The sequence below is a fragment of the Heterodontus francisci genome, chromosome 8, assembly GCF_036365525.1.
Source record: "Heterodontus francisci isolate sHetFra1 chromosome 8, sHetFra1.hap1, whole genome shotgun sequence".
Lineage (NCBI taxonomy): Eukaryota > Metazoa > Chordata > Chondrichthyes > Heterodontiformes > Heterodontidae > Heterodontus > Heterodontus francisci.
In genome coordinates this window covers 80,024,750-80,038,399 of record NC_090378.1, presented here as the reverse complement: position 1 = coordinate 80,038,399, position 13,650 = coordinate 80,024,750, and the positions used below count along the sequence as shown (strand labels likewise).

General features: G+C 46.3%; 1 protein-coding gene across 9 annotated transcripts in view; it reads right to left on the bottom strand.

The window, feature by feature from the left end:
- Positions 1-13,650, bottom strand: part of axdnd1 (axonemal dynein light chain domain containing 1) — a 344,655-nt gene that overhangs the window by 105,124 nt on the left and 225,881 nt on the right. For all 9 annotated transcript variants that reach the window (XM_068037450.1, XM_068037454.1, XM_068037449.1 and 6 more), the window contains 2 exons: positions 6,719-6,815; positions 6,330-6,473 (listed from right to left, as the gene is read on the bottom strand). In XM_068037450.1, the coding sequence (XP_067893551.1) occupies positions 6,330-6,473; positions 6,719-6,815 (241 nt within the window). The remainder of the gene's footprint in view (positions 1-6,329; positions 6,474-6,718; positions 6,816-13,650) is intronic.

Here is a 13,650-nt window from a genome sequence, read left to right as displayed (position 1 = left end):
TATGCCCCTCATAATTTTGTATAATCAGGTCCCCCCTCAGCCTTCTCTGCTCTAAGGAAAACAACCCTAGCCTATCCAATCTCTCTTCAAGCTGAAATGCTCCAGTCCAGGCAACATACTGGTGAATCTCCTATGCACCCAGTGCAATCACATCCTTCCTATGGTGTGATGCCCAGAACTGTACACAGTACTCCAGCTGTGGCCTAACTAGCATTTTATACAGCTCCATCATAACCTCCCTGCTCTTATATTCTTTGCCGCGGCTAATAAAGGCAAGTATCCCATATGCCTTCCTAACCACTTTATCTACCTGTGCTGCTGCCTTCAGTGATCTATGGATAAGTACACCAAGGTCCCTCTGACCCTCTGTACTTCCTAAGATCCTACCATCCATTGTATATTCTCTTGCCTTGTTAGTCCTCCCAAAATGCATCACCTCACACTTCTCAGGATTAAATTTCATTGGCCACTGCTCCGACCATCTTACCAACCCATCTACATCGTCCTGTAATCTAAGGCTTTCCTCCTCACTATTTACGAAACAACCAATTTTCGTGTCATCTGCAAACTTACTTATCACACCTCCTATATTCACGTCTAAATCATTAATGTAAACTATAAACAGCAAGGGTCCCAGCACCGATCCCTGCAATACACCACTGGTCACAGGATTCCACTTGCAAAAACAACCCTCGACCATCACCCTCTGTCTCCTGCCATTAAGCCAATTTTGGATCCAATTTGCCCTGGATCCCATGGGCTCTTACCTTTATTTATTTTTTATTTAGAGATACAGCACTGAAACAGGCCCTTCAGCCCACTGAGTCTGTGCTGACCATCAACCACCCATTTATACTAATCCTACATTAATCCCATTACCCTCTCACATCCCCACAATTCCCCTACCAATACTAGGGGCAATTTATAATGGCCAATTTACCTATCAACCTGCAAGTCTTTGGCTGTGGGAGAAACCGGAGCACCCGGTGAAAACCCATGCAGTCACAGGGAGAACATGCAAACTTCACACAGGCAGTACCCAGAATCGAACGCGGGTCACTGGAGCTGTGAGGCTGCGGTGGTAACCACTGCGCCACTGTGATGCCTTTGTGCCACTGTGCTACCTTCTCAACCAATCTCCCATGTGGAATCCTATCAAAAGCCTTATTGAAGTCCATATAAACTACATCAACTGCTTTACCCTCAGCTACTCATCTAGTCACCTCCTCGGAAAATTCAATCAAGTTTGTTAGACAAGATCTCCTCCTGACAAAGCCATGCTGACTATCCTTGATTAATCCCTGCCTCTCCAAGTGGAGATTAATCCTGTCCCTCAGAATTTTTTCCAACAGTTTCCCTACCACTGATGTTAGACTCACTGGCCTATAATTACCTAGTTTATCCCTGCTATCCTTCTTGAATAATGGTACCACATTTGCTGTCCTCCAGTCCTCTGGTAACTCTCCTTTGGCCCGAGAGGATTTGAAAATTTGTGTCAGAGCCCCTGCTATCTCCTCCCTTGCCTCACATAACAGCCTGGGATGCATCACATCTGGGCCTGGGGATTTATCCACTTTTAAGCCTGCTAAAACAGCTAATACTTCCTCCCTTCCAATGCTAATTTGTTCAAGTATATCACAATCCCCCTCCCTGATCTTTACACCTATATCATCCTTCTCCATAGTGAACACAGATGAAAAGTAATCATTTAAAACCTCACCTATGTCCTCCGGCTCCACACACAGATTGCCACTTTGGTCCCGAATGGACCCTACTCTTTCCCTGGTTATCCTCTTGCCCTTAATATACTTATAAAACGCCTTGGGATTTTCCATTATCTTGCCTGCCAGTGTTTTTTCATGTCGCCTCTTCACTCTCCTAATTAGTTTTTTAAGTACCCCCCTACACTTTCTATACTCCTCTAGGGCCTCTGCTATTTTCAGCGCTCTAAATCTGCCATAAGCCATTTTTGTTCCTTTTCCAGTCCTCTATATCCCTTGACATCCAGGGTTCCCTGGGCTTGTTGGTCCTACCTTTCACCTTTACGGGAACATGTTGCCCTGAACTCTTACGTCTTGAGCCCAATGGAAGAGGAGGCAATGGAACTGGCAGGGCAGCAAGGCGATCGCTCGATAGCAGATGGTGAGAGAGGGGCGGCCACCTAAGAGAGTGAGTGAGGATATCCTGGGTCACAAGGGTGTATGTGGCACAAACAAATGTGGCCCATGGTGCTCATGTGTCCACCAGTAGGGGTGGTTGGAATGTCACGCTGGGAAACCCATAATCTTTCACTCTATGGGCTGGACTCTATAGACACCTCGACGTCAGGATCTGTGACTGGGGGGAGGGGCATGAAGGTGGCCCTGGATGAGACCCGCCATGCACCTTAATGCCAGCAGAGCCCAGCCCGATATTGCTAATGGCGGCAAGGCCTCATGGGGGCCCCACCACCGCCTGGCAACAGGACTGCCATTTAAATAAATTAAATTACTTGAATGAATGAGTCTCCCAATGCCTCCTGATGTCTTGCGATCTTCACCCCAGTGGCCAGCACTGCCCCGGCTTTCCCCGTCCAGGGAAACAAGATGCAACACTGGTGGGGAGGGGGAAGGAGGTAGGTTTCTCAGTGCGGGGGGTGGTGGGGAACGGGGTCAAATGAACATCATGGGTGTAGGGGATGCTGGGAAGGATTATAGTTTAATGTTTGTGCAGTTTGGGGGGGGTGGGGAAGGTCAGATTGTAAAGGTAAGTGTTTTGGGGTGGGAAGGGCAAATAATTAATTTAATTGACATTGCGGGATGGGAGGGGGGCAAAAGAAATGTATTTATTCATTTTATTTCAATTTCACTTTAAATATTTAAATGTCCCGATAGGGCTGACAGCCCTTTAAAAATGGCATCAGTGCCTGTGCACAGGCAGCTGACGCTATTGCTGGGGACGGACAGTCCGGCCCCTCCACATGATTGGTCGGGGTGGTGGGGGGGGGGGGGCGGCCCAGCCTAGCTATTTAAATGAGCCACCGCGCTTGGAATCGCGGCGGCTCTTTGGCTTGCAGCCTGCACGGTCGGGCCGCCATTTTTCTCGCCTGTCACCTATTTCGGCGGCGGTCTTAAGAAATTCAGCTATATCTGTTCTCTCATGCAGGCCATGCTTATCAACAAGAACAAAGAGCTGGAGAGACTGGGGGACAGATGGCCACCTCTGAGGAGGAGGAGGCAGCCTCAGAGGGTGCACTGTCACATCATTCCCCCGCACCCTCCACCAGGACAGATACTACCATGTCGGTGGGTATCTGTTTGCATTTAGATTCAGGCACACAACCTGTGATCATATCACAGATGCATGTGAGCAGCTGACAGAGGCTGTGACAACTGAGGCCTCTGACATCGGCGGACTTTTGGAGGCCATGCCCATGCTGAGGCCCAGGCTGATGACATGTCTCTGGAGTCACCAGCAACACGGGAGATGCTGCAACTGCAGTGAGAGGTAAGGTGACATCTGGAAGAGGTGCCAGAGGCAATGCACACCCAAGCACGGACAATGGTGGAGTCCATCCAGGCCTTGAGTGCTGCCACGTTTCTGACTGATGCATGTGTGACTTCCTCCATTGACAGACTGGCAACTCTCATGGAGAGCCTGCTTCAGCAGACCACTCAGTGGCTACCAGAGATTTGCGCAGACCTGCAAACACTCACCTTGTCCATGAGCTCTGTGCAGCCATAATTGGGCGACAGGGGGACGAGGCACCTGGAGTCTCCACCAGGTCCTTGTCCCTCTCAAGTCAGCATGGAGGTACAAGTGTGTTACAGATTGTTTTAGTTACAGTTACAGAGATACAGCACTGAAACAGGCCCTTTGGCCCACCGAGTCTGTGCCGACCATCAAACACCCATTGATACTAATCCTACACTAATTCCATATTCCTACCACATCCCCACCTGTCTCTATATTTCCCTACTACCTACCTATACTAGGGGCAATTTATAATGGCCAATTAACCTATCAACCAGCAAGTCTTTGGCTTGTGGGAGGAAACCGGAGCACCCGGAGGAAACCCACGCAGACATAGGGAAAACTTGCAAACTCCACACAGGCAGTACCCAGAATTGAAACCGGGTCGCTGGAGCTGTGAGGCTGCGGTGCTAACCACTGCGCCACTGTGCTTTGCAAGGCAGGAGGAGCGACTGCCTCTCGCATCTGGGGGCTCCTCTCAGGGTGCTCTTGGTGTGGGCAGCGGCTCCTCAGCCCCTCTTCCAATGATGCCAACGCTTCCATCATCCCTGATGACAGAGGAGGGTCCTGCACCTGTGCAGGAGACCCTCAGCATTCCGGAGCCGTCCAGTCCTCAGGCAGCCAGAGGACAACCCAAGGTCATCCCAAACCATGGGGCAGCAAGGTCAGCAGCCTGCCTCCAGCTCAGCTGACAGCACATGGCAAGCACCACGTAGGAGCTCCCGGAAAAAATTTAAGAAGAGCACCTCGTTGCACTTAGGGCCTCACAGATGAATGTACATTCCAAATGAATATGGTTGTTTTTGGTGTCATGCAGATTAAAGAAATGATGTTATCTCACTACATCTCCTTCCCATTGTTGATGCCCTTTGGGATTTCCTTTAAATCTTGCCTCTCAAGTGGCTGGAAGTGAGGAAACAAGTCGTGAGCACACAACACTTCAGCCTTGCCACTGTACGATGTGCACCTGGGCACTGGAGTGCAGAAGGAAGGAGGAGACAACAGTGCTGCTTAAAAGTAAAGCTTTATTGGTGCAGTTCCAGAAGGTGATAAGGTCATAGGAAATGTGAATGTATAACAGTGTCTCAAGCCTCCCTTGTGCAAATCTCATGGTGCCTTTCCTGCTATCCCTGGGGTCCTTCATCTGACACCATCTGGGTAGCATTCTCCTCCTCATCCTTGTCATCTGAGGAGGCTTTGCACTCCACAATATCATCACTGGTCAATGCCTCCCCCATTTGTAGCACTAGGATGTGCAGTGCACAGCAAACCACCACAATATCCTCATTGGAACATACTGAAGGGCTCTACCAGATCGATCTAGGTCCCTGAACCTCATCTTCAGCAGACCAATCAATGGTCGCTCAGGTTGACCCGTGGCAGGTGTTTACTTCTCCTCTGCATCCGTGCATCGGTTCCTCACAGGCATCAGTAGCCACATCCTCGGTGGGTAATCCTTGTCTCCTAGTATCCATCCATGAAGGTGCACGGAGGGATAAGCTCTGGCACCTGGGACTGCTGAAGTACATAGGTGCCATGACTGCTTCCTGGGAACCTTGCACACCACCTGTGGTAGTTGCAAACCAGTTGCACATTGAGCGAGTGGAACCCCTACCTGTTGATGAAGGCTGGTCAGTGGGAGGCTTGATGGGCACATGTGTGCAGTCTATCACACCCTGCACTTGGGGGAAACCAGCAATGGCCCAAGGTCTTGGCGTCCCTTCCATATTTTACTGTTGGCAGCCAACATGGAGGGCGGATTTCGCACATCCACACTGAAGGAAGGCAATTAAGGCATTTAAGAGCCCAATAGACACCAATTTTATTCGTTGGGTCTGACTTAACTAATGATGCACGGGAACCATGGGGCTTCAGAACCTTGCCTGGTTAAAGGAGGTGACAAGGAGGTGGGATCTCAGTGCTGGCTTCACTCAGAAGTATTCTGATAAGGCAGCATCATTTGGCAGGGTGGGTGCGCCGCACCCTATTGCCCTCTCAGTTTGATTGTTTGGATCAGTGCAGAAGCACGCATAGTCACTGGCCCTCCTAAACACAGCATTGGTGACCTCCTTGCTGCACCAAAGCGCCACAGACTGGGAGATCCCACACATATCTCCAGTGGATCCTTGGAATAATCTGGTGGCGACGGCCAAGGCGTCGGACCTCTGATCCAACGTCTTCCGTCTCTATTTTATGCCCTCCCCGCCTCCGTTCCCATCTCCAATGGTCCCTTAAAATTCAGCCCAGCACTTCTGCTATCCACCTGATATAACAGTGGAAAATTGGGTAGGCACTAAAAGAGAGGGGCTTAACCAATAAGCAATATTCATAAGGAAATCTGAGTTCCCTGTTGGAAAGTTGCATTTGTGGATGGTGGATAATTTCAATTTTTGCCCAGCTGAATTCTCCCACCCCACCAAGATCAAATATCTTGCTGATATTCATTAGCTAGATTTTAGTTATGAAAAATAGCCACTGAGTTAGGTGACAAAAGCCCAACATGAAATCCTACCCAGAATGTCAGCACCTTCAGCAGAAGATGCAGTAAGACTGAAGCGAAAGTATGCTTAATATTAAGGAATTATAGTTATCCTTACCCGTAAGCAGGCAGTGCATAGGTCACGTGTCAGGTTGATCTGCGATAGTACATTTTCATTTCTGGCTGACAACAATTGGACTGGTTGTTGCTTAATTTCTGAAAGCAGAATCTCACAGATGTTTATCCACTCAGTGCATTCCACCTGGCAAATCCAAACAAAGAATTTAGGGTTGTTACATAGCAAATATTATCTGGTAATTGTGAATGGCGACTCAAAAGGACCAAATGTCTTTTTATTAGAGAAAAGACAATTGAAAAGAAACATGATCCAGTTGTTCAAAATACTTAAAGGATAATGCAGATACCATAAACTGATTCCATATAAAGTGTGCTACCTTGTACTTGACGACCATTGCTATCACCTACTTCTGCAACAGAGAATGGTACCTTGAGTTTTTCAAGCTCCTTCAGTTCATTGTCAGGATCATGTAAGTGCATTGCTGCTCGTTGCTTAACCAATGCCTCAACTATATCTTTGCACCAGCTGTAAACATAAACACAATAGGTAAGGAATGGATAAGAACTATATAGACCAACCTATTGAAGATTACAGGATTTTTTATATTATTCGTTCATGGAATGTGAGGGTCACTGGCAAGGCCAGCATTTATTGCGCATCCTAAATTGCCCTTGAGAAGGTGGTGGTGAGCCACTTTCTTGAACTGCTGCAGTCCATGTGGTGTAGATACACCCACATTGCTGTTAGGGTGGGAGTTCCAGGATTTTGATCCAGCTACAGTGAACGAATGGCAATATAGTTCCAAGTCAGGATGGCATGTGAAGGGAAGATGGAAGGTGGTGGTGTTCTCATGAGTCAGCTGCCTTTGTCCTTCTAGGTGATGGAAGCTGTGGGTTTGGAAGGTGCTGGCGAAGAAGCCTGGTGAGTTGCTATAGTGCATCTTGTGGATGGTACACACTGCTGCTACTATGAATGTTTAAGATGGTGGATGGAATGCCGATAAAGTGGGCTACTTTGTCCTGGATGGTATTGAGCTCCTTGAGTGTTGTTGGAGCTGCCCTCTTCCAGGCTAGTAGAGAGTATTCCAGCACATTCTTGACTTGTGCCTTGTAGATAGGGAACAGGCTTTGTGGAGTCAGGAGCTAAGTTACTCACCACAGAATACCCAGTTTCTCACCTGCTCTTGTAATCATAGTATTTATATGGCTGCTCTAGTTAAGTTTCTGGTCAATAATTGCCAGAGGATGTTGATAGTGGGCGATTCAGCAATGAAATGCCATTGAATGTCAAGGGGAGATGGTTAGATTTTCTCTTGTTGGTGATGGTCACTGCCTGGCACTTGCGTGGCACGAATGTTATTTGCCACTTATCAGTCGAAGCCTGAACGTTGTCCAGGTTTTGCTGCATTCAGGCACAAACTGCTTCAGTACCTGAGGAGTTGCAAATGGAAATGGACATTGTGCAATCATTAGTGAACATCCCCACTTCTGACTTTATGATTCAGGGAAGGTCATTGATGAAGCAGCTGAAGATGGTTGAGCTGAGGACACTACCCTGAGGAACTCCTGCAGTGATGTCCTGGTACTGAGATGATTGGCCTCTAACAACCACAAACATCTTCCTTTGTGCTAGGTATGACTCCAACCAGTAGAGAGCTTTTCCCTGATTCCCATTGACTTAAATTTTGCTACAGGTGCCTTGATCCCACACATAGTCAAATGCTGCTGTGATGTCAAGGGCAGTCACTCTCAACTCATCTCTGGAATTCAGCTCTTTTGTTTCTGTTTGAAGCAAGGCTGTAACGAGGTCTGGAGCCGAGTGGCCTTGGCGGAAACCAAATTCAGCATCAGTGAGCACGTTATCAGTGGGTAAGTGCCACTTGATAGTACTGTCGATGACACCTTCCATCACTTTGCTGAAGATAAAGAGTAGACTAATGGGGCAGTAATTGGCTGGATTGATTTGTCCTGCCTTCTGCGGAAAGGACATACCTTGGCAATTTTCCATATTGTTAGGTAGATGCCAGTGTTGTAGCTGTACTGGAACAACTTGACTAGGGGCGTGGCCACTTCTGGAGCACAAGACTTCAGTACGACAGATGGGATGTTGTTAGGGCCCATAGCCTTTGCTGTATCCAGTGCATTCAGCCGTTTCTTGCTATCATGTGGTGGGAATCGAATTCACTGAAGAATGGCATCCGTGATGCTGGGGACTGCAGGAGGAGGTCGAGATGGATCATCTACTCAGTACTTTTGGATGCAGTCTTTGCAGTAATGTGCTGGGCTCCTCTATATTTGAGAATGGGATGTTTGTGGAGCCACCTCCTCTGGTTAGTTGTTTAATTGTCCACCACCATTCACAATTGGATGCGGCAGAATTACAGAGCTTTGATCTGATCTGTTGATTGTGGGATCACTTAGCTATTTGTAGCATGCTGTTTCCATTATTTAGCATGCAAATAGTCCTTTGTTGTGTAATGAATTCTTTATGTTGTCTGATGCAACATAAATATTTGAGCTGCGTGGAGTCCAGTTATGCTGAAGATCTCAAACAGGTTTATTACAGCTAAACTATTATGTACAGTGCAGAGCAAACTATTTATAGAACCTTACTCTGGGTGTCACAGTTGCAGAGTGACTCTGGTTTCGAGTCACATGACTACATCCTGGTTCTTAGCTCATTAACATACTAAGATCTTCAATGGACATCACTCTTAAAGGCAGTCATACAACATGTTGTAGCTTCACCAGGTTGGCATTTCATTTTTAGATATGCCTGGTGCTGCTCTTGGCATGAACTCCTATGCTGCTCATTGAACCAGGACTAGTCCTCCTGCTTGATGGTAATGGTAGAGTGAGGGATATGCTGCGTGATGAGGTTACATATTGTGGTTAAGTACAATTCTGATGCTGCTGATGGCCCACAGCACCTCACGAATGCCCAGATGAGCTGCTAGATCTGTTCCGATTCTATCCCATTTAGCACGGTGGTAGTGCCACACAGCATGATGGAATGTCTCCTCAGTGTAAAGATGGGACTTGGTCTCCACAAGGACTGTATGGTGGTCACTCCTACAAATACTGTCATGGACAGATGCATCTGCGACAGGTAGATTGATGAGGGCAAGGTCCAATAGGCTTTTCCCTTTTGTTGGTTCTCTCACCACCTGCCGCATGCCCAGTCTGGCACATATGTCCTTCAGGACTCGGCCAATTCAGTCAGTAGTGGTGCTCCTGAGCCACTCCTGGTAATGTACATTGCAGTCAGCCACCCAGAGTACATTCTGTTCCCATGCTACCCTCAGTGCTACTGTGGTGTTCAGCATGGACAAGTACTGATTCATCAGTTGAGGGAGGGCAGTATGTGATAACGAGCAAGAGGTTTCCTTGCCCATGTTTGATTTGATGCTATGAGACTTCATGGGTCCGGAGTCAATGTTGAGGACACCTAGGGCCACTTCCTTATGACTGTATACCACTGTGCTGCTACCTCTAGTTGGTCTATCCTGCCGGTGGGACAGGACCTACCCAGGGATGGTGATGGAAGAGCCTGGGACATTGGCTGTAAGGTATGATTTGGTGAGTATGACTATGTCAGGATGTTGCTTGATTAGGCTGTGGTACAGATCTCCCAATTTTGGCACAGATACCCACATCTTAGTGAGGCGGACTTTACAAGGTCAACTGGGCAGGGTGTGCCTTTGTTATTTCCGTTTCCTCGGTCGATGCCAGGTGGTCCATCCGGTTTATTCTTATTCAACTTTTCCACAGTGGTTTGATACAACGGAATAGCTTGCTAAGTCATTTCAGAGGCAGTTAATAGTCAACCACAAAGCTATGGGTCTGGAGTCACATTTAGGCCAGACTGGGTAAGGATGGCAGATATCTTTCCCTGTAGGACATTAGTGAACCCGATGGGTTTTTACAACAATCTGGTAGTTTCCACCTCATTTTTAGGTATGCTTAGTGGTGCTCCTGGCACCCTCTTCTACACTCCTCTGGCTTGATGCTAGTGGTAAAGTGAGAGATATGTCGGGACATGAAGTTATAGATTGTCGTAGAATACAATTTTACTGCTGCTGATGGCTCACAGTGCCTCATGGATTGCCAGTTTTCAGCTGCTAGGGGACATGATAGAGGTATATAAAATTATGAGAGGCATAGATAGGGTAGCTAGCCAGAGTCTGTTTCCCATGGTAGGGGTGACTAAAACTAGAGGGCATAGATTTAAGGTGAGAGGGAGGAGGTTTAAAGGGGATCAAAGGGGTAAAGTTTTCACACAAATAATAGTGGGTATCTGGAATGAGCTGCCTGAGGAGGTGGTGGAGGCAGGAACAGTAGCAACATTTAAGAGGCATCTGGACAGGTACTTGAATGAGCAAGGCATAGAGGGATATGGAAGTAATGCAGGTAGGTGGGATTAGTATAGATAGGCATTATGGTCGGCATGGACGTGGTGGGCCGAAGGGCCTGTTTCTATGCTGTACGACTCTATGACTCTAAAACAATTTTAAATAAAAATAATACAGCACCTAATATTTACATTTATACAGTAACTTAAATGTCAGAAAGGACTAATATACTATAAATATATGCACAAAACAATTTTAAATAAAAATAAATTTTAAATACTAATTTTTTCTCCAGCTATTCTTACTTTGTCACCTACTTTTAGTACATTGCTTCACTTTTATCTAATTTCTAACTAATATACCTTATCCTAACCTTGCAATATCTTCTTTCTAAAATGAAAACACAGATATTTTATCCTACTCGCCCACTCACGATTATAGTTCAGTGGGGGAAAGCAGAGCTCTGGGTTGCATTAATACAGTAAGAGTATAAATAGCCACTAATTTGAGCTCTGAAACCCCTGCACAAAGAACCAATTGCTGTTACTCTTGCTATGGTAATCTGATTCATGTGCTGTAATGTACTTCAGAAAGAAAGAAGAACTTGCCACGTGTAACACCTTTCATGACCTCAGGATGTTCCACAGTGCTTCACAACCAATAAAGCATTTTTGAAGTGTCATTACTGTTGTCATTGAGGGAAACACTGCAACCAATCTGCACAAAGCAAGGTTCCACAGACAACAACGAGATAATGACTATATAATCTGTTGTTTGTGATGTTCCTTGAGGGATAAATGTTGGCCAGGATTCTGGGTGAATTCCACTGCTCTTCTTTGAATAGTGTCATGGGATCTTTCATTTCCATCTGACAGGACAGGTGAGGCCTCGGTTTAATTCAAAAGATGACACCTCAGACAACGCAGCACTCACTCAGTATTGCAGTGAAGTGACAGCCTAGATTATGTATTGAAGGCTCATGAAGTGGGGCTTGAACCCATAACTTGCTGGCTCAGAGACAACAGTGCTACCACAGAGCTAAGGCTAACTTTGATAAATTTCAATGTGTAACTTTAATTAGAATAATGAATATAGTGTTACGACCAGATGAGAAAGGTGTCTAGGATTCCCTTTCAGCCTTCGCCTGGTCTTACTGCAACAGGGTTTTTATTTTTTAACACATTGTATTTTGAGCTCCCCCTTGGTGAATCCTTGTTCACCGCTTTCCAATTATAAGGCAAAGAATTGAGCACAAACAGGCTTTCTTTGGTTTAAAGAAGAAAGGTGAAATTTTTTCAAACTTAAACTAAAAACTCTAATTTGGTTAATGCCTACGGATACACACTGCACCCCAAGCTAACATGCATATGCGATACGCAAATGCAAATAGAGACAGAAAAGAGCAGAAGGAAAATAATGGGGAAAGGTTTGAGTCAATATCTGAAGAATTTGTTATGGTTCTTCAAGCTCACTGTAGAGTCCTTTTGTAGGATGATCTTGTTTTTTGTTGGGGCCCAGTATTCTTCTTAAACCTTGTTCACTGTGGGAGATTTTTCTCTCTTGGGGTTCATGTGTCTTCAGTGGGTTTCAGTTCCATGAGAAAGAGATGGGAGCAGAAAGGAGAGAGATGTTTTCAATCCAGGAGCCAGGAACTTTTCTGTCTTCAAACACACTGTTTCTCCAATTTAAAACTCCCAGTTCAAAATTCTGCAACAGCCAGTTAGTCATGTGACTAAACTGGTCTGACCACCTCCGTTCTGTGTATTGGGGGCAGGGACAGGTTCCTTTGTTCCAACACTGTCTGCTAGTATGCAAAAATATCTTTCCGACTAGGTGCCAGTCAATTCCTTGCAATAGGCCCTCTTTTCTTCCCAGCAACAATTTGAAGTTTAATGCCCATGTGGCAAAATTAATATGCCTCATTCTTGGCAAGTGAGGGCCTGCATAACACCTCCACACCCAGGGGAATGAAATGCGATTTGAAAAAAAAAAGGTGCATTTCATTAAAAGGGTTGAGAGAAATATATATAAAATAAAGAAAACCATGCATTTCTCTCATTCATTTCCATTCATTCATGAATCCTAAAGCTAATTAAAATTGTCTTTTATGGGTGCCAGTGCTGCTTTAATTTCCCCTTTTTGTCATCCCAGTAACCATGTGGTTCTCTGGGGAAGGTTTTCTTTAGTTTGCCCATTGTCATGACTGCCCAGGGTCTTGGTTCCTGCTGAAGTAATTTTTTTTTCCAGGAGGGTTAGTAGTGTGCAGGTCTATCCTGAACTCTCTTTCAGTGCTTTGCTGAGTCATGCAAAGGCTTTTGACTTCAGGGGATGGGTGATTCCCTTTTTCTCTGACTGTGGGGGAGGATTCTTTGTTAATCTCTCCTGTGTTCTCTGGGACACCCCTGCCTGTAGGTATTTTTGCAGACTTGACTGCACTCTCCTGTGGCACTTTGACTAGATGAGGCATCACCCTCACGGTATCTCTGCCCCCTAGAGATTGCTCTTTGTCTCTGCAGGTTCCTGTAAACTCTGGTGAGGTGCTTCTAGTGACTGCATTTACATAGGAGGATGTGGATTCTAACTTTTCACATTTTTCAGGGGTTGGCTGGCCAGTCAGTAGGGGTTTTCATCCGGGATTCCTCCCAGGCTACCTTTAACCTGCCCTCTTGGTTACTTTTTCCCCTTCTCTTTCTAAACTTTTGCCAGCCGTGTGCCTGCCTGTCCCCTTTTGTTCTCGGCGGCAGTCCCTTACAGTCCACCAGCCCTCTGCTGGAGGGTCGTCCTAACACCAGTACAGCAGTTAGGGGTGCAGGTTTCATGGTACGTTGGGGTTTCCCCTCAATCTGGCACATGTGGCAATTCCTGCAGTACTCCACCAGATCTTTGTGGAGTTTTGGCCAGTCAAACTGTTGTCTTATGTGGGCGTGGATCTTTCGTATACCGGCATGTACAGCCACTGTAGTCTTGTGGGCCCTTCTTAATATTTCTCCGTGGTACCTCTGTGGCACC